Source organism: Somniosus microcephalus, chromosome 1 (assembly GCF_052327205.1).
Source record: "Somniosus microcephalus isolate GS21.2 chromosome 1, FLI_Smic_1.0, whole genome shotgun sequence".
NCBI classification, from domain to species: domain Eukaryota; kingdom Metazoa; phylum Chordata; class Chondrichthyes; order Squaliformes; family Somniosidae; genus Somniosus; species Somniosus microcephalus.
Genome location: NC_140987.1, coordinates 216,860,012 through 216,886,896, shown reverse-complemented (window position 1 = coordinate 216,886,896; position 26,885 = coordinate 216,860,012). Strand labels below are relative to the sequence as shown.

General features: G+C 44.4%; 1 protein-coding gene across 7 annotated transcripts in view; it reads right to left on the bottom strand.

Moving 5' to 3' along the window:
* Window positions 1–26,885, bottom strand: part of fcho2 (FCH and mu domain containing endocytic adaptor 2) — a 312,930-nt gene that overhangs the window by 198,147 nt on the left and 87,898 nt on the right. For all 7 annotated transcript variants that reach the window (XM_085990124.1, XM_085990133.1, XM_085990140.1 and 4 more), the window contains exons 3-6: window positions 12,037–12,111; window positions 11,745–11,886; window positions 5,536–5,688; window positions 1,454–1,558 (exon numbers count right to left, since the gene is read on the bottom strand). In XM_085990124.1, coding sequence (XP_085846250.1) covers window positions 1,454–1,558; window positions 5,536–5,688; window positions 11,745–11,886; window positions 12,037–12,111 — 475 coding nt within the window. The remainder of the gene's footprint in view (window positions 1–1,453; window positions 1,559–5,535; window positions 5,689–11,744; window positions 11,887–12,036; window positions 12,112–26,885) is intronic.

The following is a 26,885-nucleotide window of genomic DNA, read 5'->3' as shown; positions in this document are numbered from 1 at the left end:
GTTGCTTAGCAACAGCTTCTAAACAGTCGGCTGCAGCTGCAAGCGTCTCCAGCTGAAGCTGTTGCTATAGCTACAGACCTTGCAGTGCCTGACTGGGGAAAAAAAAAGAACGAGAACTAAAAAAACTTATAGAAAACGGCTTCTGATTTTTGCCGTTGGATCGAGTATTCCGGGACATACAACCTCCAGATAAACCAAAGTTTCCTGTATAAATGCAAGTTGTTATTGTTGTCAATTAGGCAGCATAAAGCATAAGGTGTTAGTATACCAACAGAGACTTTGTTACCTACAGATTTTGCGTACAAGACAGGCAATTTAGCTACACTAGATAAAAAAAGCGAGGGAGTTGTGCCCCACCTGCTGTGCTCGATGAATAAGTGGAAAAAGAAACAAATATAATATAGATAAAAGTACAACTAAGCCCTTAAAATTACTAAAAACTGTACTTGTCTTTCCCAAAGACCACAAAAAATTGAAAGGGGTTTGCTGTAGAAGTAGAGTAAAAAATGACACTCAAAGCTTAGAGAATCTAATCAAGTGAGTCAAAAAAGATCCTGAGCTATTGTGCAGGTCCGCGGTCGTTATACTGTGCCGGAGAATGGTGTTTTGTGTACCACAATCCCAAAAAGACCAGGACACAAAAAAAAACCTGATTCCTTGGAATCAATCAAAATTGGAGAAGCTCTGACAGTGCGTGAAGGATTGCTGAATGATGAAGAATTGTACTTTCTCTTAAGAATTATTACATACTCACATATGGTCAGCACCACTCCATTACTGAGTTACTGTCAATAAAATCCAAGCAGATAAAACTTGTTCTGCCAGTTTTAGTCTAGCATTTAATGCAACAGCATGCTACAGTTCATTCCTTCATTTAACTCATGAGCTAAAAACATGGACAAATTCAAATCAAAGACAGTGAATTAAAGTATCAAGTAGCTTGCAGGTTTCAACTGCAGATTTTAGGTGGGAGCCAGGAAATTATTTTTCAAGATTACTAGACATCCCCATTTTTTTTTAAAAACCTATTGTATTCTATAACACTGCCCCATTTGAATCTTTCAGATTTCATAGAATCATAGAATGGTTACAGCACAGAAGGAGGCCATTCGGCCCTTTGAGCCCATGCCGGCTCTCTGCAAGAGCAATTCAGCTCTTCCCACTCCCCTGGTCTTTCCCTATAGCCCTGCAAATTTTTTTCCTTTAGAACTTCACTCAAATAATAGAATTATTTATTGATACATCCTATTCTATTAAAGGTATTTTTCCCCCCATCCCTTAATGGATTTATGTATAGGAAATACACTTGTCACTTACATTCCGTGTGTATAATAAATGCACACACATATGAAAGATCACATTCTTAATTGGACTCCATATGACTTGGGCTTCATTATAAATCAGGTAACAAATAATATAGTACACCAATTATTAACTAGCATACAATACATACCCGTGTAGTTTCTGTCATTTTCTGTTCAAAATCTGTTCTGGCCACAGCATATTTTTCCACATATAGTTTATAGGTTTCTGTAGCTTTTTTAGATTTTACAACTGCCTGAACAGAACACAAAAGGCAAAAAAAATTAACTACTGAACCATTTTACAAGGTCAAAATAGGGTATATGTATTCATATAGAGCTAAGCAGTACATAAAATTTAGAGCAGTGGAGCATACAATTCAAAGTACAGGAAACTTTGAGCTATCCGGAAGTTGAATGTCCGGCAACTTTGATCTAACGGCAGAAATCAGCAGCCGTTTTGGTTAGGTGTTTTTTTCTTCTCCTTGCATTCTTTTCACAGGCAGGCTCTGGAAAGCGTCTGTCGCTTAGCAACAGCTTCAGAGACGCTTCCAAGCTACTGGGCCGAGTGTTTACAAGCTGTTGCTGAGCAACGGTGTTTGTGGTCAGACACGGCAGGCTCGAGAAAGCGTCTCTGTATCTTAGCAACAGCTTCAGAGACGCTTCCAAGCCACGGGCCGAGTGTTTACAAGCTGTTGCTGAGCAAGTGTTTGTGGTCAGATACTGCGATGAAAAGCTCCTATCTGATAACATTGACGCTGGTCTATCCGGAGCTTTTAAAAAAACGGCAGTAGCTCGGTCCCATGGGTGCCAGATAGCACAAAGTTTCCTGTATACTATTTTACTGTCTGCCTTTTTTTTTTATAAACTGAACACACGATCCAATTTTAAAAAGTAATAATGTTGTCGATTCCATTAACGAGAGTGTATTCTGTCAGTACTCTTGCCTCTTCAGATTAATGTTTTCTTTGTAAAAGACAACCTTCTCAGTGTTTATCTCTAGTACATGCATTTGGTACAGACTGGTCTACACCACCTATCTGGTTTAATCTGGCTCACACAAGGCTTTCAATACCTCCACTTGGTTAGTCATAACGTTTAAGAACCTTTACAAAACAGGACTGGCAATCATAAACATGCCTCTTTTTGTCTTAAAGATTAACTACATATATGAGGACTGTGTATGATAGAAAAAGACCTGCATTCGTGTGTTTTTTGAAAGACCAATGGAATTACTATTGGGATTACAAAGCAACTGTCAGAAGTCTAATAAAAATGCACTAAAAAGTTAGAAAAAACAAATCTTCTCAATCTACTGTGATCAGTAAATTAATAGCTTGGACTTTTCTGCACTTCATCAGGAATATCAATTTTTCCTCCTTTTAAAAAGATACTATTTGAAAAAGGGAACATAGAGCAATTACTGATCTGTAAATTGACTACAGTTCATAATTAACAAACATATTTCCATTAAAACTAAACCACAAGAAAATGTGGTAATAATAAAAGCAAATAAATATCTATATAATTGAAAGTTTGTGTCTATGATTAATCCTATTGTAATATTGTATAATAGTAATATAGTAGTGAGCCTATATTATCACCATTTGGTCCATGCTAGCCATATGACACCACAAACTAGAGTGGGCCTAGCTCCCTGCTAGGCCCACCCAGAACACTCCAGCCCTGCTCCCTTCCTCCTTCACATGGAGGCCTGTCCTGTCGCAAGGTGTTCAAGTTCCACTTCCTCTGTGGTTTTAGAAACGACGACAACTTGTATTTATATAGTGCCTTTACCGTAGTAAAACGTCCCAGGGCACTTCACAGGAGCATTATCAAAGACAATTTGACACCGAGCCTCAGAAGGAGATATTTGTTTGGTCAAAGAGGTAGGTTTTAAAGCAAGAGAGAGAGGTAGAGAGGCAGTGAGGTTTAGGGAGGGAATTCCAGAGCTTAGGGCCTAGGCAGCTGAAGGCAAGACCATCAAAGGAGGAGCGATTAAAATCTGGGATGCGCAAGAAGCCAGAATTGGAGGAACGCAGAGACCTTGTAGGATTGTAGGGCTGGACCCTCAGTCTATACAGGAAACTTTGGTTTATCTGGAGGTTATATGTCCAGAATACTCGATCTAACGGCAAAAGTCAGGAGCCGTTTTCTATAAGTTTTTTTTAGTTCGCGTTGCTTTTTTTTCCTCCAGTCAGGCATTGCAAGGTCTGTAGCTATAGCAACAGCTTCAGCTAGAGACGCTTGCAGCTGCAGCCGACTGTTTAGAAGCTGTTGCTAAGCAACAGTGTTTGTTGTCAGATACGGAGATGAAAACCTCCGTATACTTCAACATTAACTTTGTATGTCCGGCAGTTTTGATAGATCGGCAACGGCTCGGTCCCGTCGGTGCCAGATATCACAAAGTTTCCTGTACTGCTTCCAACACCATTGTCCAAGCTCCCACCCATTCTCATGGCTCCAAGCCCTGCTCCCCAAGTTGGAGATACAACAGGGTGCTGCCCCAGACTTGTTTTAAGCAAGACAGCCTTGTTTCTTAACTTGTCCCATTACCATCTCCTTTTGCCTTGCATCATCATCCCTTTTGTCTCTTAATCTCTCCTGCCTTCCATCCTATCACAGACCTTCCCTTTTGTTCTTTCCTCCCCTCCCCCCTTTCCCTGCCCCTACACTTGCTTAAAAACCTGTTCCATTTCCAGAATTTTCCAGTTCTGACGAAGGGTTATCGACCTGAAACGTTAACTCTGTTTCTCTCTCCACAGATGCTGCCTGACCTGCTGAGTATTTCCGGCATTTTCCATTTTTATTTCAGATTTCCAGCATCCGCAGTGACATGAATCAATCATTCATGAAAGAAAGACTTATGAAATAATACTGAGCAGCCTACGGGTGGCGCTGTCCAGGGCACGAGCCCAGCTTGCGCAGGACATTCTTAACAGGAACTAGTGAAGGACACAACTCAACCTCCATGTTGTAAAACAGTTGATTAAAACTTTGTTTAATGCTTAGACCAAGTGCCTAGTAGTTTTCTTACGTCACGCAGTATTTTGCTTTTGATCAACTTTGGGATCAGCAGGCCAGCTGATTTGACAAGCTTCACTCCAAAAGGCAGAAAAGTAACAGGTTGTCACCACTCCCTGACAACAATACTCCTTTGGGCCCCAAACCCAAAGACCATTACGCAAGCTTCACCGTTACCCTCCCTTTTAACTTTGGTCCTGTTCGTCTTCTCCCTCAATCCATCTTCGGGATTTGGACCTTGCCCCCTCACAACTTTGGATATTGACCCCACCACCACACTTCTTCCAGTGTAGTCTGCCATATTGACCCCACCACCACACTTCTTCCAGTGTAGTCTGCCATATTGACCCCACCACCACACTTCTTCCAGTGTAGTCTGCCATATTGACCCCACCACCACACTTCTTCCGGTGTAGTCTGCCATATTGACCCCACCACCACACTTCTAGCTGTGGTCTGCCTTCCACAGAATTGGGCCCCCTCCTCCTGCCCACCCATATAACAGCATTTCCTGCCTTGCCCAAATCCCTTCCTTCCACCAAGCATATCTTCGCTCTCATCTTGCTGCATGGCTTTGTTTTTAAATAGTATAAAATATACAAATTCAGTAAAAGAATATATATGGGATGCATAGAGACATGGTAGAAAACAGGGAATGGATGAAAGGAAGGACAGACAATTTTTAAAATCTCAAAGAACAATTTACTAACTGCAGGAATGAGACGCCACAGTTTCAATTGTTCCCTTTCTGGGCCGGAGAGGTTGAGTGGTATTGCAGGAACATAAATCTCATAATTAAAAGGGTCCTTACGCTGTTATGTACAAGCCCTAACTTTCTGCAACGAGTTTAATTCGTAGTTACTGCGCAAATGCAGCAATTTCTTGAAATTCACGGGGAGGTTGAAAGTGAGCTCCTGTTTGCGCAAGGCTAACAGTGGAGCAGTGGAAATCATCCAGTGATTTGCAACTCAAGGGGTATCTCTTCCTCGCCACAAATTGCTGGATGATTTACACACTAATAACGGCGTGCACATTAAACTCGCCGTTATTTTCCCAGCAAATTCTGGGCCCTGGTGTTTCTGGGGGGCTGTACAATTTCTCACCCCCACTAGTCCTCCCCTGTCCCTTTTACCCAGGAATTCCACTTCAACCTGAGAAAATTTGGGGTCATTAACTTTAATTTTCTAATCAAATAGTTTATAGAACTTACCTTTTCTACTTCTTTCTGTGTTGCTCCTTCCTTTTTTAACCTTTCATATTCTAAACACTTGGCACTGTAGTTTTCCTTAGATTTCTGCAATGTTTGAGTGATGCTTTGAATGTTCTGTACGGCATCCAGGGTCCCTGCCACTTCTTCTTTAGTCTATAATAGAAAAGAAATTATTAAAAATGAAGTTTTTACTAATTAGTACTCATTCTAAAAAATGTAAGTTCAATAACCACTTTTAATTGGTGTCAATTAATTAGAATTCATAGAAGGGTCAGTTTCTTAAAAAAAATTGATAATAAATTTTTAATCACTTAATGATTCATATATGTTTCAAAATGCTTTAGATTAATTTAATGATAAAGGTAAGGAATGTCAAGGAATAAAACATTTATCCAATTTTACACACAATGTCAGTATAAAACACTCAAGATCATAGAATGATACAGAACAGAAGACAGCCATTTGGCTCATCGTGCCTGTGCCGGCTCTTTGGTAGAGCTATCCAAATAATCCCACAACCTCGCTCTTTCCCCGTAGCCCTGTAATTTTTTTCCTTCAAGTATTTATCCAATTCTCTTTTAAATGTTACTATTGAATATGCTTCCACCACCCTTTCAGGTAGTGCATTCCAGATTACAACAACTCACTGTGTAAAAAAATGTTTCCTCATGTTACCTCTGGTTCTTTTGCCAATCACCTTAAATCTGTGTCCTCTGGTTTCCGACCCTTCTGCCACTAGAAACAGTTTCTCTTTATTTACTCTATCAAAACCATTCATGATTTTGAACACCTGCATTAAATCTCCTTTTAATCTTCTCTGCTCCAAGGAGTACAACCCAGCTTCTCCAGTCTCTCCACATAACTGAAGTCCCTCATCCCTGGTACCATTCTAGTAAATCTCTTCTGCACTCTCTCTAAGGCCTTCACATCCTTCTTAAAGTGTGGTGCTCTGATTGAACACAACGGCCCAGAAATTCGGGTCTCCACGGGTGAGTACGCACGGGGTACTCACCCGTAGGCCGAATGGAAGTGCCGGTTTTCTGCATGCACTGCGCATGCGCGGGAAGCCGGCACTTCCGATCCTCTGAACGAAGGGGTTCAGAGGTCGAACGCGTGCGCGGGAGGGGCTGCGCGTGCGCTTTGCACTTAGGTTTTTTTTTGCAAGTTTTCCTGGGATTGTAAGCCTGCAGGATTTAGAAATGTAAAAAGCAGGCGTAAGGCCTGCTTTTTACAAGGTAAGTGGTCAATTAATTAAAATTAAAACATTTTTTCCACAGGTTGATTATTTTTAAATACTTAAAAGCAAGGTAAGTTTATTTTTAGCCCCGTTAGAATATAAAATTATTTTTTTCAATAAATATTTTAAACAATAATTTAAATTGATGTAATTTATATTTATTTAAAAAGTGTGATTTAAAAAAAAAATTATTTGAAGGTTTACTGCTATTTTGGGGCCGTAGTATTTATAAGTCTTGACATGTCTTCCTGTCAGACTTATGAATGGGCTTTTCCCTCCTCCGATTGGCTGCCCATGGCTCACGTGATCCCAGGGGACGCATCGAACTAACTGCGCCCCTGGGACACGCAAGCACTGCGCGCCGGCAGCTGGGCCAGGCCCCGGAATGGAATTCCACGAGGCCCTACAGCTCAACTGCCGGCGCGCAAGTTAAGTGCAAGTCGGGGGCTTACACCCGTGGGAAGCCCCCGACCCGAATTTCTGGGCCAATACTCCAGCTAAGGCCTAAACAGTGCTTTATAAAGGTTTAGCATTACTTCCTTGCTTTTGTACTGTATTCCTCTATTAATAAAAAAGCATATAGGATCCTTGGCTTGAACAGCCTTCTCAACTTGTCCTGCCACCTTCAAAGACTTGTGTACGTACATCCCCAGGTGTCTCTGTTCCTGCACCCCTTTAAAATTGTATAATTTAGTTTAGTTTATATTGCCTCTCCTCATTCTTCTTACCAAAATGTATCACTTCACACTTTTAGAACATAAGAACATAAGAACATAAGAAATAGGAGCAGGAGTAGGCCAATCGGCCCCTCGAGCCTGCTCCACCATTCAATAAGATCATGGCTGATCTGATCCTAACCTCAAATCTTCTATCACTCTGCATCCACCCGAACCCATGTGATCTCCCGGGAGAGGCGAAAAACCAGATAAAGACCCAATGGCCAATTTGGGAGAAAAAAATCTGGGAAATTCCTCTCCGACCCATCTAGGCGATCGAAATTCTTCCAGGAGATCACTCTGTCCCTATATTTTCTACAGTACTTACCTTCTGTAAAGGCGATCTCCACCCCAGCCAGGAACAGGAATAAAACCATCTCCTGAAATCTAACAGAATTAGAACACAGTAGGAGCAGAACAAGGCTACACGGCCCCTGGGCCCGCTCCACTACCCACAGGGCCATGACCATTCCGAACCCAGACTCATGTCCAATTTCCTGCCCGCTCCCCGTAACCCTTTATTCCCTTTACTTCTAGGAAACTATCTATTTCTGTTTTAAATTTATTTAATGATGTAGCTTCCACAGCTTTCTGGGGCAGCAAATTCCACAAACCTACCACCCTCTGAGTGAAGAAGTTTCTCCTCATCTCAGTTTTGAATGAGCAGCCCCTTATTTTAAGATTATGCCCCCTAGTTCTAGTTTCACCCATCATTGGGAACATCCTCACCGCATCCACCCGATCAAGCCCCTTCACAATCTTATATGTTTCACAATTTTCTGCGTTAAATTTCACCTGCCATGTGTCTGCCCATTTCACCAGTCTGTTTATGTCTTCCTGAAATCGGTTACCTCATTGTTCACTACATTTCCCAGTTTCGTATCATCTGCAAACTTTGAAATTATGTCCTGTATATCCAAGTCCAGGTCATTAATATAAATCAAAAATAGCAGTCCTAATACCGACTCCAAAAGTTATGTTCAATGATCGGGAATCAAACCCAGTTCACAGCGGGCAAAGCACCAATCACCAGGGAATTGGTGTATAGCACAGGTAATATTACAAAGCACCAATCCCTCCACATGCCTGAACACTACTTCAGAAGACAACCACTATTGGACCAATGTATTTTCCACAAAAAATAATCCTGTTGGCCTTTCCAAAATTAACCACCAAGTTTTATGCAATCTTATGTTACACACTTGCACCCACAAGAAACTAGAGAATACCAAAAAGTTCTTCCGGTTTGAGCTTTTGAAATAAAATTTCTATTCTAACTATTGTACCAGGCTACCCATGAGTAGACTATTCCTCTTGTAATCAGATAATGTACGCTTTAGGCTCCAAACTCAAGGCTAATAATTATCCTATTTATCAGTATCACCTCACATAGGAATTTTCATAGTAGACTCACTACATCTCTTGTCAATCTAGAAGGTGTATTGTATGGCACCCATGACTTGCTTTTTACAGACTAAAATAACTAGTCTATTTATTTACAATTTTAAAAAGTCACAGAAACAAAGCTATCGGACAAATATATACTTCAAAAAGGAGAAATTTTCAGGACTATGGGGAAAGAGCAGGGGACTAATTAGATAGCTCTTTCAAAAGAGCCAGCACAGACACAATGGGCTGAATATCCTCCTTCTGTGCTGTATAATTCTATGATATGGCAAATTATAGTAACGCCACAAAAGGTCTAGCAAGAAAACAATCCACAAGAGGCTAATTTACCCTTTCTAAGCCTCACACTTGCTTCACATAAAGCAAGCAGTCCCACAAAACTTGTTTCAGCTTTTCTAGGTTCTTAGAATGGAAGTCTTCTAAAAAACAATAACTATACCTCCTATATTGGTACCATCTGCAAATTTTGACACCACTTCAAGGCCTGATTCCCAATTGTTTATATAAACAGTGAACAGAAGTAGCCCCAGAGCTGAACCCTGTGGGGCACCACTAGCCACTTTTAACCACGCTGAAAATCTGCCTTCAACTCTTACTGTTTTCTTTTTTATAACCAATTTTAATCAAATTTGCTATCCTCCCTCTAATTCCATACCCCTTAATCTTCTCTGCAATCTCCTGTATGGTACCTTGTCAAAGGCTTTCCTGACGCCCATGTATACTACATCCATTACATTTCCTCCGAGTCGGTTACCTCCTCAAAGAATTCCATAACGTTTTTGTTAAGCACAACTGTCTCTTTTGAAATCAATGCTGACTACTTCTATTTTATCTTTATCTAGTTACATGGTAATTTCACCCTTAAGAGACTCTAAAAAATTTCCTGACCTTTGATGTTAAACTAACTGGCTTGTAATTACCCTGATGTTAAATCAAGCTCCTGTCTGCCTGCCTAGTAAATATCCCACGGAAGTTCTCACAGAAAAGGAAGGAGTTCTCCTAGTGTCCTGTCCAATATTTCTCTCTTAACAAACATATTTAAAAACCAGATATACTAGTCCTTCACTTCACGGTAAGCCTGCCATCGGTAGTGGGGAAAATGCTAGAGTCCATTATAAAAGATGTAATAGCAGAACACTTGGAAAACAGTGACCGGATCAGACAAAGTCAACATGGATTTACAAAAGGTAAATCGTGCTCAACTAATCTACTGGAATTTTTTGAGGATGTAACTTGTAAAATAGATAAGGGAGAACCAGTGGATGTGGTGCATTTGGACTTTCAGAAGGCTTTCGATAAGATCCCGCATAAGAGATTAGCGTGTAAAGTTAAGGCATATGGGATTGGGGGCAAGGTATTGACTTGGATAGAGAACTGGTTGGCAGACAGAAAGCAAAGAGTTGGAATAAACGGGTCTTTTTCCGAGTGGCAGGCAGTGACTAGTGGGGTACCGCAGGGATCGGTCCTTGGACCCCAGCTATTCACAATATATATTAATGATCTAGACAAGGGAACTAGATGTAATATCTCCAAATTTGCAGACGACACAAAGCTGGGTGGGCGTGTGTGCTGTGAGGAGGATGCCGAGAAACTACAGGATGATTTGGACAGGTTGGGTGATTGGGCAGAAGCATGGCAGATGCAATAGAACGTGGATAAATGTGAGGTTATCCACTTTGGTGGCAAAAACAGGAAGGTAGATTATTATCTGAATGGCAATAGATTGGGAGAAGGGGAAGTGCAACGAGACCTGGGTGTCCTTGTGCACCAGTCGCTGAAGGTAAGCATGCAGGTGCAGCAGGCGATTAAGAAGGCAAATGGTATGTTGGCCTTCGTAGCGAGAGGGTTTGAGTACAGGAACAAGGATGTCTTGCTGCAGTTGTACAGGGCCTTGGTGAGACCACATCTTGAGTATTGTGTGCAGTTTTGGTCGCCTTATCTGAGGAAGGATATTCTTGCCATGGAAGGAGTTCAGTGAAGATTCACCAGGCTGATACCTGGGATGGCAGGAATGACGTATGAGGAGCGATTGGGACGATTGGGCTTGTACTCGCTGGCGTTTAGAAGAATGAGAGGGGATCTCATTGAAACTTATAAAATTCTGACAGGCCTGGACAGACTAGATGCAGGAAGGATCTTCCCAATGGTCGGGGAATCCAGAACCAGGGGTCACAGTCTAAGGATAAGGGGTAGGTCATTTAGGACAGAAATGAGGAATTTCTTCACCCAGAGAGTGGTGAACCTGTGGAATTCTCTACCACAGAAGGCAGTAGAGGCCAATACATTTAAATATATTCGAGAAGGAGTTGGATATATTTCTTAAGGCTAAAGGGATCAAGGGGTATGGGGAGAAAGCAGGGACTGGGTACTGAATTTTGATGATCAGCCATGATCACATTGAATGGCGGAGCAGGCTCGAGGGGCCAAATGGCCTACTCCTGCTCCTATCTTCTATGTTTCTGCTGTATGTGGGATATTGCTGGTGCAAATTGGCTGCTGCTTTTGCTTACATAGCAAACACTGCACTTCAAAAGTTATTCAATGTGTGAAGCACTTGGAGACATTTCAATTACATAACAAGGTACCATATAAAATAACAATTTCCATTAGTTTAAAGATAGGGAAATGATTTATCTAACCAGATTCTCAGCACTGAAATATTTGGTTGGTTGCAATTAAATTCATAAAAAGAGACTTGCTACACACCAAAAATCCGCAAAAAACATTACTACTATTCTTTTCAGGTATGGTACTAAAGTTTATATTTTATTGGTGAAAGTACTGTTTCAGAATTTGTTTCCAGAAAGATTTCATCATACTGGATGATAAAGATACCAAAGTTTTCTTACCTTCTTATGTGCCTTGGTCTGTTCGTCTCCATACTTCTGTACTTCTTTAATTAATTCTTGTAGTTTTCGTACAAGATCTAAATGGCTACTGGCTAGTTTCTCAGTTGACAATTTTAAAACATCCCATACTGGTGCAAATGTTCTGAAGGAATACATAATGTAAAGAGATAAAACACTATAGCAGTAGCGGACAGAAAATGATATCAAGTAAACTTAAGACATTTTCAAGATACTTCTAAAATCTAGTTCTCTATATCATGTTACAATTGGAATAAACATCAGAGAGACTTACCCCAGCTGACTGTAATTGCTTGTTGTTTTGGCTAATTTGGTCATAGACCTTGAATAAATATCTTCTATCGTTACACTGTTTGGGGGAAAACAGAAATAATATTTCTTGCACTTTATTAAAAAAGTCATCACATCTCACCTTAACTAAGTTCCTGACCATTTCTATGACAGTGCTTTCATAAGATCTCTTTTTTTTTTACTTCAAAGATTGTGTAAATACACAAAATACAAATGCAAAGAAATGCTGGTGGAAAAACTTAACATTTAATAATAGAAAAGTTTAAATTTGCAAGTACACACACACAAAAGCATCATTACAGAAGTTAGGAAGGGGGATGGAGCCAATGGCAAGGGAGTAGAGTTTGTAGCCAGGGCCAAAAAATTGGCTTCAGTCTTCCCAATGTTAAGTTAGAGGAAATTGTGGCTCAACTGTAACAAAATGTCAGATAGGCATTTGAGTCGTCGAGAGGTGGTGTAGGTAGAAGAGGATATCATCAGAAGCTGACCCCGTGTTTGCGGTTAATACTGCCAATAGGACGCATGTAAATGAGGTGGTGGGACGAGGGGCAATATAGGTCTTTGGGGAACTTTAGAGGTGATGGTGCAGGGGATGGAAGCAAGGCACTGCTGGAGATGCTCTGGGTAAATTTGATTAGGTCAAAATGGAGCCATGTGTTGTCAGTGCCATACATAGATAAAATAGTATGCTAAAGGGATATAAATTAGTCTACAAGGTAGAAAGGCATGGAGTGCGAGGCAATCTACTGAGGTGAAGTGAAAATCAGCTGAACCAGAGAAAGCAAAAGGTGGTTTTAATGGAGCTGCATCCAAATGACAAAGAGTGCCATAGGGGCCACTGCTATTTACAGTGTATGCAGTAATGCCAAGTCCCGCGATTTAATCGCAACACACACAATTTTTTTTATTGAGAATGCTCCCCAACTCGCAATTCCACTCGGGTAAGTCTTGATTGGCTGCTGGGGACATGTGGGTTGGAGGGCCAGGGGTTCTCAATGGGTGACGTATTGTGTTGCCCTTTGAGAAGCGCCACATGCTGCAGGCAGAAGCTGTAGAGTCATTAAAAGTTTTAGCAGGATGCCTGGTCACAGTAAAACTGGAGGGAAAGGAAAGGATGCACGAAGTCTAAGACCTGTTCATTCAGAGCAGGTCTCAGAATCCTTTCGGTCGCATTCACCGGCAACTGCGGAAGGGTCACTATGCCGACGGTGTCAGGGCCAGAGACCCCGTCTACCTAGCCACTGACCTCAAGTACCTGACCGCTGAGAACTTGGAGCTGGTGGGCAATGCACCCACAACAACAAGACCACTAGGATCATCCCCCTTCACCTGCACAAGTTTCTGGGAGGGGTCCTGCCCAACATCCAGGCCGTTCTGTTGCCAAAGAAAACTGGACATCCGAGCAATGTTTATGCCTCAGGAACAAAAAAAAAGCGATCAGCTGGTTCCCAGGGTGATGAGGGCAGAGTGTCACCCCTTCTCCTTTGGTGCCATGGTTCCAGGTGCTGTGTTACAGAAATTAAAGCGGGCCAGATTAATGCAGCCAGCCACCACTACGGGGCTGGACGAAGCTTTCAAATAGGTGGCAGCGTTCAGTAGATACCAAGTGTACCTGTTTTCATTCATTCCTGGCATGTGGGCATCGCTGGCAAGGCCAGCATTTATTTCCCATTCCTAATTGCCCTTCAGAAGGTGGTGGTGAGCAGTCTTCTTGAACCGCTGCAGTTTGTGTGGTGAAGGTATTCCCATAGTGCTGCTAGGGAGGGAGATCCAGGATTTGACCCAGCGATGATATATTTCCAAGTCAGGATGGTGTGTAACTTGGAGGGGAACTTGCAGGTGATGGTGTTTCCATGCGCCTGCTCTCCTTGTCCTTCTAGGTGTAGACGTGTGGGTTGAGATGTGCTGTCGAAGAAGCCTTGGCGAGTTGCTGCAGTGCATCTTGCAGATGGTACACACTGCAGCCATGGTGTGCTGGTGGTGGAAGGAATGAATATTTAAGGTGGCGGATGGGGTGCCATTCAAGCGGGCTGCTTTGTCCTGGATGGTGTCGAGCTTCTTGAGTGTTGTTGGAGTTGCACTCATCCAGCCAAGTGGAGAGTATTCCATCACACTCCTGACTTGTGCCTTGTAGATGGTGGAAAGGCTTTGGGGAGTCAGGAGGCGAGACACTCGCCGCAGAAAACCCAGCCTCTGACCTGTGGCTACAAGGGTACATATGTGGCTGGTAGTTAAGTTTCTGGGCAATGGTAACCCCCCCCCTAGGATGTTGATGGTGAGGGATTTGGCGATGGTAATGCTTTTGAATGTTAAGAGGTGGTGGTTAGACTCTTAAATAAAAACAGAAAATGCTGGAAATACTCAGCAGGTCAGGCAGCATCTGTGGAGAGAGAAACAGAGTTAACGTTCCAGGTCGATGACCCTTCGTCAGAACTAGAAAAAACTGGAGATGTATCAGATTTTAAGCAAGTGTAGGGGCAGGAAAAGGGGGGAGGGGAGGAAAGAACAAAAGGGAAGGTCTGTGATAGGATGGAAGGCAGGAGAGATTAAGAGACATTGGCCCAGAAATTCAGGTCGGGGGTTTCCCACGGGTATAAGCCCCCGACCTGCACTTACCTTGCGCGCCGGCAGTTGAGCTGTAGGGCCCCGTGGAATTCCGCTCCGGGGCCTGGCCCAGCTGCCGGCGCGCTGTGCTTGCGTGTCCCAGGGGCGTAGTTAGTGCGATGCGTCCCCTGGGATCACGTGAGCCATGGGCAGCCAATCGGCGAAGGGAAAAGCCCATTCATAAGATTGACAGGTAGACCTGTCAAAACTTATAAATACTACAGGCCCAAAATAGCAGTAAACCTTCAAATACATTTTTTTTTTTTTAAATCACACTTTTTAAATAAACTATAAATTACATTAAATAACTATTTTAAACAATAATTTAAATTTTTGAAAAAAATAATTTTATATTATAACGGGGCTAAAAATAAACTTACTTTGCTTTAAAGTATTTAAAAATAATAAACCTGCGGAAAAAATGTTTTAATTTTAATTAGTTGACCACTTACCTTGCAAAAAGCAGGCCTTACACCTGCTTTTTAAATGTGTAAATCCTGCAGGCTTACCCTCCCCGGGAAAACCTGTAAAAAAAAAACTAAGTTCAAAGTGCACGCGCAGCCTCCCCTGCGCGCGCGTTCGACCTCTGAACCTCTTCGAGAGGATCGGAAGTGCCGGTTTCCCGCGCATGCGCAGTGCATGCAGGAAACCGGCAATTCCATTCGGCCTACGGGTGAGTACCCCGTGCGTACTCACCTGGAGAGAGACGAATTTCTGGGCCATTGAGAGATTTAAGAGATCGTGCAAGGCAAAAGGAGATGGTAATGGGACAAGTTTTAAGAAACAAAAGATGGCTCATGATGACGTGTAAATGGCACTGGTAAAATGAAAGACAGCTGCCATGTGGGAGAGAGAATTTAAAAAATAAATGAAATGGAAAAAGAAAAAGAAAAGGAAAGGGGCAGAGGTTATGGTCTGAAATTGTTGAACTCGATGTGGAGTCCAGAAGGCTGTAAAGTGCCTAATCAAAAGATGAGGTGCTGTTTCTCGAGCTTACGCTGAGCTTCACTGGAACAGTGCAAGAGGCCGTGGACGGCAAGGTCCGAGTACAGAGAATTAAAGTGACAGGCGACCGGAAGCTCGGGGTCACCCTTACGGACTGAACGGAGGTGTTCCGCAAAGCGGTCACCCAATCTGCGTTTGGACTCCCCAATGTAGAGGAGACCGCATCGTGAGCAGCGAATACAGTATTCTAAATTGCAAGAAGTGCAAGTAAATCGCTGTTTCACCTGGAAGGAGTGTTTGGGGCCCTGGACAGTGGGAAGGCCCTGGAGGCAAAAGGGCATGTGTTGCATCGCCTTCGCTTGCACGGGAAGGTGCCAGGTGAAGGAGAAGGGCTGTTGGGGGTGATTGAGGAGTGGACCAGGGTGTCGCGGAGGGAGCGGTCCCTTCGAAATGCTGAAAAGGGAGGTGAGGGGAAGATGTGTTTGGTGGTGGGATCACGCTGGAGGTGGCGGGAATGGCGGAGGATGATCCGATGAATGTGGAGGCTGGTGGGGTGGCAGGTGAGGACAAGGGACACCCTATTGTGGTTCTGGGAGGAAGGGGCAGGGGTGAGAGCAGAAGTGCGGGAAATAGAACGGACACGGTCAAGGGCCGTGTCAACCACAGTAGAGGGGGATCCTCGGTTGAGGAAAAAGGAAGACATGTCGGAAGCACTAGTATGGAAGGTGGCATCGTCAGAGCAGATACGCGGAGACGGAGAAACTGGGAGAATGAAATAAAGTCCTTACAGGAAGCAGGGTGGGAGGAAGTGTAGTCAGTGGGCTTGTAATGAATGTTTGTCAATAGCCTATCCCCAGAGATGGAGACAGAGAAGTCGAGGAAGGGAAGGGAAGAGTCGGAGATGGACCATGTGAAGATGAGGGAAGGGTGGAAATTGGAAGCTTTTGTGGTTAGACTCTTGCTTGTTGGAGATAGTCATTGCCTGGCACTCGTGTGGGGTGAATGTTACCTGCCACTTATCAGCCCAAGCCTGAATGTCGTCCACATCTTGCTGCATGTGGGCATGGGCTGCTTCATTATCTGAGGAGTTGCGAATGGAAATGAACACTGTGCAATCATCAGCAAACGTCCCCACATCTGACTGTATGATGGAGGGAAGGTCATTGATGAAGCAGCTGAAGATGGTTGGGTCTAGGACACTGCCCTGAGGAACACCTGCAGCGATGTCCTGAGGCTGAGATGATTGACCTCCAACAAGTACAACCATCTTCCTTTGTGCTAGGTATGACTCCAGCCAGTGAAGAGTTTTCCCCCCGATTCCCATTGACTTGTTTTACTAGGGCTCCTTGATGCCACACTCGGTCAAATGCTGCCTTGATGTCAAGGGCAGTCACTCTCGCCTCACCTCTGGAATTCAGCTCTTATGGCCATGTTTGAACTAAGGCTGTAATGAGGTCTGGAGCAGCGTGGTCCTGGTGGAACCCAAACTGAGCAAATTATTGGTGAGTAAATGCCATTTGATAGCACCGTTAACGACACCTTCCATCACTTTGCTGATGATCGAGAGTAGATTGATGGGGCGGTAATTGATCTCATCATCTTATTAAACCTATTACAGGTGAGTGAGTCGCCGAGTTTCAACCACAATAGGTGAGTAAGAAAGAACTTTGTTGCTATCAGATGGCAGCGACATGTTTTAGGAGAGGAAATGAGAAACACGTTTGTGCAAATTTTGTGCTGTACGCAAGTCCGCTTTTAAAAATAAAATTATCCTACTGCAGATGGGTTTGTAAGTTCGGGCTTTCAATCATTAGGTGAGGCAAGGAAGCATTTTAGCAGAGGACAAAAGAGTGATTTACACAAGTTTACTTACTTTTATTAGCTACTTTTTACTAAGTCCAATATTGCACCAAGGGTGGATTTATGGTTTTAGTCTTGTTGCTGATGTAAGTTAATAAAAACCGTAACAACATAAAAAAGTGGAGCTTACTTTTGAAAATCAGAATTCTGGTGTCAGGTTTACATTTTTAGAACCTCACTTTCTACAGGCCAACCCAATTAGCACAGCTGTCTGCTGAAGAATTCAAACCGCCTGGGGGCAACAAAGGTCACCTGTTGTATTGGATTGTAGAGTGAGTGTGGCCAGCTGAAGGCACAGCCATCAATGGTGGAGCGAGTAAAATTGGCAATGCGCAAGAGGCCTGAATTGGAGCAGCGCAGAGATCTCGGAGGGTTGTAGGAGGTTATGTTCCGGAAAGCTAACGATCAAAAGCAGAGCAAGGCCGGCCTGCGAGTGACATGACAGCGGGGCCACCGATCCACCTACTCCTGCTCCTATTTCTTATGTTATGTCAGTAATCGGTTAGTGATGGCCAAATGCGCTTCCTGTCCGGAAGCAACAGTCAGCGAGGCGTTGGGTCAGGAAAAAAATAGCAACTCAATTTCTTACCAGATCTCATGATTTTTAAAAGCTTGTCCCATGACTTATGAGATGTTGGGGTTGGCACTACTATGTAACCAATTTGGGGCTGGGGATAGAAACTGAACTGTAAGTTTGCAGATGACACCGAATTAGAAAGGATCTCAAATAGGGAAAAGGTAAACCAAATAAAAAGGGTTTTGAATAGGTTGTGGTCTGAAAACTGGCAACAGGCTCATTTAATGTTGACAAATGCAAGGAAGGAAATAAACAGTGGGAATGTAAATTCAATTGCTCTAGCCTACAGGATAAAATAAAGTTTTTTTTAATATTTGTTTATGGGATGTGGGCGTCGCTGGCAAGGCCAGCATTTATGAGGAGGCCAGCATGAGGAGGAACTACTTCACTCAGAGGGTGGTAGGTCCATGGAATATGCTGCCCCAAAAAGCTGTAGAAGCTACATCATTACATAAATTTAAAACAGAAATAGACAGTTTCCTAGAAGTAAAGGGAATTAAGGGTTACGGGGAGCGGGCAGGAATTTGGACATGAGTCTAGGTTCGGATCGGTCATGGCCCTGTGGGTAGCGGAGCGGGCCCAGGGGCCGTGTAGCCTGATCCTGCTCCTATTTCGTGTGTCTAATTCTGTTAGATTCAGGAGATGGTTCTGTGATAGTGGATTGGCGGTTAGGATCAGATCAGCCATGATCTTATTGAATGGCGGAGCAGGCTCGAGGGGCCGATTGGCCTACTCCTGCTCCTATTTCTTATGTTCTTATTGCCCATCCCTAACTGCCCTCGAGAAGGTGGTGGTGAGCCGCCTTCTTGAACCACTGCAGTACGTGTGGTGAAGGTACTTCCACAGTGCTGTTAAGGGGAGGCGGGGGCGAGTGCATGGATTTTGACCCAGCGACGATGAAGGAGCGACGATGAAGGAACGGCGATATACTTCTAAGTCAGGATGGTAGGGGAACTTGGAGGTGGTGGTGTTCACATGCACCTGCTGCCCTTGTCATTCTAGGTGGTAGAGGTTGCGGGTTTGGGAGGTGCAGCCGAAGAAGCCTTGGCGAGTTGCTGCAGTGCATCTTGTAGATGGTACACACTACAGCCACGGTATGCTGGTGGTGGAGGGAGTGAATGTTTAAGGTGGTGGATGGGGTGCCAATCAAGCGGGCTGCTTTGTCCTGGATGGTGTCGAGCTTTGAGTGTTGTTGGAGCTGCACTCATCCAGGCAAGTGGAGAGTATTCCATCACACTCCTTACTTGTGCCTTGTAGATGGTGGAAAGGCTTTGGGGAGTCAGGAGGTGAGACACTCACCGCAGAATACCCAGCCTCTGACCTGCTCTTGTTGCCATAGTATTTACGTGGCTGGTCCAGTTAAGTTTCTGGTCAATGGTGACCTCCAGGATGTTGATGGTGGGGGATTTGGTGATGGTAATGCTGTTTAATGTCATGGGGCAGTGGTTAGACTCTCGCTTGTTGGAGATAGTTATTGCCTGGCACTTCTGTGGTGCGAATGTTACCTGCCACTTATCAGCCCAAGCCTGAATGTCGTCCAGGTCTTGTTGCATGCGGGCATGGACAGCTTCATTATCTGAGGAGTCGTGAATGGCACTGAACACTGTGCAGTCATCAGCGAACATCCCCATTTCTGACCTTATGTTGGAGGGAAGGTCATTGATGAAGCAGCTGAAGATGGTTGGGCCTAGGACACTGCCCTGAGGAACTCCTGCAGTGATGTCATGGGGCTGTGATTATTGACCTTCAACCACCACAACCATCTTCCTTTGTGCTAGGTATGACTCCAGCCAGTGGAGAGTTTTCCCCCCGATTCCCACTGACTTCAGTTTTACTAGGGCTCCTTGATGCCACATTCAGTCAAATGCTGCCTTGATGTCAAGGGCAGTCACTCTCACCTCACCTCACCTCAGGAATTCAGCTCCTTTGTCCGTGTTTGGACCAAGGCTGTAATGAGGTTGGGAGCAGAGTGGTTTTGGCAGAACCCAAACTGGGCATCAGTGAGCAGGTTATTGGTGAGTAAGTGCCGCTTGATAGCACTGTCGATGACACCTTCCATCACTTTGCTGATGATTCGAGAGTAGATTGATGGGGTGGTAATTGGCCAGATTGGATTTGTCCTGCTTTTTGTGGATATGAGGATATTCACAAGATAATTACAGATAAGGAGGGTCATTTGGCCCATCTTAGCTCATCCATCCAGAAAACGCAAAACGGTGCAGAATTGCATCATCAAATTTGTTCTTAAAATGATTCCAGGATTTTTTTCTTTCATTGCTCTATCTGGGACTCTGTTCCGTATATTGATCATTCTTTGTATGTAGACGAGCTTTCTGAAATCAGTTCTAAATTTACCTTTTACTAGTTTGAACATGTGTCCCCTGCTGCTACTCTCACAAATTAAAGTAATTTAATTTAGTCATTTTCCAGATTTATCTTTTCCATACTATCATACTAACTGGACACCGTACCCCAGGTGTGGTCTGACCAAAGCACTATGCAGTTTGATCAAGACTTGATCCGTTTTATATTCTACCGTTCTCGCTCTCCGATTTGATGTCATCTGTAAATATTCTATAGGCCTCGTTAAGAGCAGCTCTGCATGTTGAGCCAAAAATCTATTGAGACTCCTTCATCTTTTCCAATTTCATCCTTAACTATTTCAACACGATTCATGGAGTACATTACCCGGCTTACCAACATATATGGGGTACTTTACACTTGTCCCCATTAAATTTCATCTGCCATTGTTCTGCCCACCTACATATTTTCTCTAACTCGACCTATAATTTCTGAGCTGCCTCCTCTCCTAGTTTGATATCATCTGCAAATGTGAGCACTTTGCAATGGGGAAATTTGATGTAAATTAGAAACAGGAGTGGTCCCAATACCAAGCCGTGAATGCCCTACTTAGTACATCTCACCACCTCAATATAAATCCTCTGACAAGCAGCAGTTGTTTTCTACCCTTTAGATAGTTTATCAATACTCAAGATTTACCCTGAATTTTCACAGCTTCGAGCTTAACTAATAGCAGAAAGAGGACGAGACGGGGGGCAGAAAGAGGACGAGACGGGGGGCACAAAGAGGACGAGACGGGGGGGGGGGGGCGCAGAGTAAGGACGGGACGGAGAAGAGCAGGTGTCAGCTCTCTACCACCATCAGTCGTTGCAACATTCTAATGGTATTGCACCTGTAGGTGGCACTGTCATGTTATTAACTTAGGTGGGACTCCCTCTAATGTTACATGATGGTCAATCAACTGATGTTCAGTTGTTTTGCTGAAGTCAGTGCAGTACTTTACATTCACCACAGGGTGGCACAGCACCAATGTAATCACTGAAGATAAGTGGACACCTTGGTAAAGCTCAGTAATTTGTAGCTCTGGAGCCGAATATCTTACCTAACAAGAACAAAAATCTAAGAAACCCATACTACTGGCGAAGACACAACAATCTTCAAACCGTCCCTCCATGAACACCATCCGGCGACTCCACAAAATTAATCTCTGCTGCTCAAGCAGAAGCTCAACCAGTCAGCATCCACGAATGGCTCACACCCAAAAAATGGGAATGGGATTATGGTAACTTTGATGTTGATCCTTGGAACATGCGGAATGAAGGCATGGGGAACAGGAGGTGCTTATCACTGTTAGTGAAGCAAGGTGATTTAATCGCTAGCTGAGATAAGAAATCGGCAGACCAATCCACCAATGAAAATACTCAGCAGGCGGAGGGCTAATTTCAGCGAGTTAGAGAGAGGTCAGGCCCAGATGGATTGTAATCAAAGGTTGGCAGGTAAAACAGTAGATGAGCAATGGGAGGCCTTCAAAGAGGAGATAGCTCGGTTACAAACATTACACATTTCCATGGGGGGGAAAAGGAAGGGCATCCAAAGCTCGAGCTCCCTGGAGTACAGTACAGTACTGAACGAGTGCAGGTTCAGATCCTAGGGCATTATTCAAGGAAGAGGAGGAAGCTCTGATAGTGCCCTGGCTAATATTCCTCCCTCAAATAACACCAGCAAAAAACTCATTTTATTGCATTTGCTATTTATGGGAAATTGCTGTGTGCATATTGGCTGCAAAACTATGACTATAATTGAAAAGACATCCATTTGTTGTGAAGAACGTTGAGGCATCCTGAGGACAAGGTGCTATACAAATTCAAATTGTTTCTTTCCTTTCCCAAATGTCCAAATTCTACTGCCCTAACTCCTGCTCACCCATCATCTAATTCCTGACAAACCAACATTGGCTCCCTGTCTCCCAACACAGAATTCAAAATCCTTCATCCTTGTTAAAAAAAAAAATCCCTCCATGGCCTTGCCCCACCATATTTGTGCTACCTCCTCCAGCGTTACAATCCCAGCCCGTACGCTATTGTCCTTCAATTCTGGCATCTTGTGCAGGCTGTCTCTCCAGCTTTTTGGCCATACTTTCATTACGTCTATTAATTTTCCTCATTCTCTTATGTGAAGTATTTGGAATGTTTTGTACATGCATAAAGCAAATGCAAGTTGTTTTATATATATGTACCATAAAAAATACAAATGCATATATAAATTTATTGCATGTCCATTAAACAGACATCACACTTTCTTACAGATGCAAAACAATTTAGAAAAAAAAATGAATAGAAAGCAAGTCATCGACCTGGATGTAATGTATATACCTTTATAAGGGGGGGAACTACTTTTTACAGCTCATGTATACTGTAGTACCAGCAGTGACCACACCTGTATATAGCACTGAGTAGTAATCTGTACAGTTCAGTTCCAGAGTGAGCCACATTGAGTAAACACCTGTTGTACCGTTCTCCTGCAGTCTGTGTCTTACTACTGACGGACACAACATTGGCGACGAGGCAAATTCGATCCTACCTGCAACTCTGCATCACCTCCCAGGGATTCGTTCCTGGAGACCAGTAGATTGGAGGTCAAGGTCAGAGACATGGGCGTCGACGACGAGCAACCACCCAGTCATCCAGCAGAGACTTGAAAATTGCAGGGGAGGCTGTTGAGAGCCAGGCTTGGCTTTCCAGTCGCGATGCTCCAGCGAAACGGGCTGGCAACAGGTAGTGCACAGACCTTTCCCGGACAGCGGCCGGCTAGAGCCCGACCGAGCGGCACAGCAAAGGGCCGAGCAGCGTTGACGGGGGAGAGAGAGGGCAGAGCGCACAGGGCGCAGCCGGTGTTCAGGGGCAGAGCAGCATCGAGGAGAGGGAGAGAGACGCGCAGAAACCCGCGAGGCACCGCCATTGCCACGAGGACCGCCGAGAGCGGCGTTGGCAGCAGCGCAGGAGAAGCGCGCGAAACCTACAGGGTGCCGCTATTGCCACGAGGACCGCCGAGAGCGGCGTTGGCAGCAGCGGGGGAGAAAGGAAAGCGCGGGAGACGCCATTTTAAACCACCCCCAAAATGCCGAAGAGTGGCAGTATCACCGCATTTGACAATGAAGTCGAAGATTGGACTACATATGTCGAACGAATAGAGGTATACTGCAAGGCAAATGAGGTGTCAGATGACAAGAAAGCGCCGGTATTGTTAAATTTAATGGGTGCAAAGACGTATGGCTTATTACGGAATCTAGTAACCCCAGCGAAGCCAGTGGAAGAGAGTTTTGGAGGCATAGTGATGATACTACAGGAACATTTAAACCCCACACCGCTGCTGATGGCAGAAAGATTCAAGTTTCACAAACGGAACCAGCATAAGGATGAAAGCAATGCTGAATATTTAACAGAACTGCACAAACTATCGAAACACTGCCAGTTTGGAACGGGACTGGCAGATACCTTAAGGGACAAGTTTGTGTGTGGGCTTCAAAGTGAAGGAACCCAGAAACGGCTTTTATCTGAAAAGGACCTTACGCTGGACAAGGCTTTCAGCATTGCGGTATCATATGAAGCAGCAGCACGGGGCGCTGCAGAGATACAACAGAGACCGCAAGAATATGGCACAAACGAAATGTCATACAGAACAGAGAAGTGCTATTGCTGCAGCAGAACAACACACGACCACAATGATTGCTGGTTCAAAGACAAAAAGTGTGCAGACAGTGTGGAAAAGTAGGACACATAGCACGAGTGTGCAGGTCGGGAAAGAAAACCAGCAATAAGAAATCTCCAAAAGAAAAGTACAAGAAGGTACATAAGGTGACGGAGATTAGTTCAGACGAACAAAAGAGTGATACAGACTCCGAAAGCAGGGAGCCGAGTTGTCTGAAACTACATAATGTGATCAAAACGGAGGATCACCGAGCCATTTGGGTCACTCTCAAGATAGCAAGAATCCAGGTAAAAATGGAATTGGACACAGGATCAGCCCTAACAGTCATAAACCGACGGGACTACGAGCGGCTATTCTCACACATACCCTTGAGAGGCACAAAAATTATTTTGAAGATGTACACGGGGCAAAAAGTCTACCCCAAAGGAAAAATAAGGGTGACCGTTATATATAACGGTAAGGAAACACCAAAACTAGACTTGTATGTATTGCAAGATGGAGGACCACCATTACTGGGACGTGAATGGATCCGGAAAATACAGCTGGATTGGCATTCCATACAAGCACTGACTGTGGCTGCCAAAAAGGATGACGACGTCACACCTGGGCGACTGTCAAAGATCCTAACCGACGCGCAAGAAGTGTTCCAGCAAGGACTCGGAACACTAAAAGGCATGACAGCAACAATTAAAATCGAAGCAAACGCAAGCCCAAAATTGTTTTAAGGCCATATGCGATCCGCCCAGCCGTCGAAGCAGAGCTGGAGAGTTTGGAACGTTCAGGAGTACTGTCCAAGGTAGACTGGAGCGAGTGGGCTACACCCATCGTCCCTGTGATGAAAAAGTCGTTGAGCAGCACGCCTGGGGAACCAAGGAAGGTTCGCATCCATGGGGACTTTAAGGATCAGTGAACCCAGTCCTTCACACCGTGCAATATCCACTTCCGCGGATTGAAGATATTTTCGCCTCGCTATCTGGAGGGAAACGCTTCACTAAGATTGATCTGACCCAGGCGTATCTGCAAATGGAGGTAGAAGAAGCATCAAAAAAATACCTCACAATCAACACCCATAAAGGTCTCTACCAATACAACCGGCTGGTATTCGAGGTAGCATCAGCTCCGGCTATTTGGCAAAGGGCAATGGAACAAGTCCTGCAAGGGATCCCAGGGACCCAGTGTTATTTGGACGACATCCTGGTCACGGGCGAAAATTTCAGTGATCACCTCGCCAACCTGGAGCAGGTGCTCACGAGATTGAAGGAATATGGGCTCCGAGCTAACCGCCCCAAATGCGAGTTTTTTAAAAAACAGATCTCGTATTGTGGCCACGTTATTGATAAAGAGGGGTTACATAAGTCCCCAGAAAAGATTGAGGCAGTAGTCAAGGCTCCAGCACCGGAAAATGTGTCACAACTGAGGTCGTTCCTCGGGCTGGTAAACTACTACCATAAGTTCTTGCCAAATTTGTCTACAATACTACACCCACTGAACACCCTACTGCAAACTGGAGTGCCATGGAAGTGGAGTGACGAATGTAAACGAGCTTTCCAGAAGAGCAAAACACTAATCACATCGAAAGAGGTATTGGCCCATTTCAACCCAACACTACTAATTCAGTTGGCATGTGATGCGTCACCCTACGGCATTGGAGCGGTGCTGTCGCACAAATTCTCGGACGGCTCAGAGAGGCCAATAGCCTTTGCGTCACGATCACTAACCTCAGCCGAGCGTAACTACGCCCAGATTGACAGGGAGGCCCTCAGCCTAGTGTGGGGAGTGAAAAAGTTCTATCACTATCTGCACGGGCAGAAATTCACCTTGCTGACTGACCACCAGCCTCTTGTCGCCATTTTTAATCCGAAGAAGGGCGTTCCGGTGATGACTGCGCAACGACTACAAAGATGGTCACTCTTTCTAGGGGCGCACCACTATGAGATTGAATATAAGGGCACGAAACAGCATGGAAATGCTGATGGGCTATCACGCCTGCCACTGCCTACGGCGGAGGAAGCACCAGCAGTGGCTCCTGTCAAAATATTTCATTCGACTATAGTTGAATACCTACCGGTAACTAACGCTCGTATATAAAAGGAGACCCGAAATGACCCGACACTGTCTCGGGTATATGATTTGACGGTGAAGGGATGGCCAGCACATGGCGACTCACTGTTGCCAGCATTCTCGACAAGAGGAGAACAGCTGTCAGTGTGCCAGGGGACCTTGATGTGTGGATCCCGAGTGGTAATTCCACCCAAGTTAATGCTCAATGAGCTTCATAAGGGTCATCTGGGAGGGGGAAAAATGAAAAGCCTTGCCAGGGCTTATGTGTGGTGGCCGGGAATCGATAAACAAATCGAGGACCTGACCAAGAGCTGCTCAGGATGCCAGAAAGTCCAAAATGCACCACCACATGCCCCTCTACACCCATGGGAGTGGCCCTCATCTCCATGGCAACGGGTGCATATTGATTTTGCTGGTCCATTCATGGACTCAATGTTTTTAATAGCCGTGGATGCGCACTCGAAATGGCCCGAGGTCATCAAAATGTCCTCCACCACCACGGAGAAAACTATTGCAGTCCTACGGACCATTTTTGCCAGGAACGGCTTGCCAGAACAGATTTGCTCCAATAACAGACCACAGTTTGTGTCCGAAGAGTTCCGGAGCTTTATGAAGAAGAATGGGGTAAGGCATTACACATCCGCCCCGTATCATCCAGCCACAAATGGATTGGCTGAGAGGTTCGTACAAACCTTTAAGAAGGCAATAAAGGCTATGTACAATGACAACATTCCGCTGCAGCATAAGGTGGATAATTTCCTGTTCGCCTCCCGGAA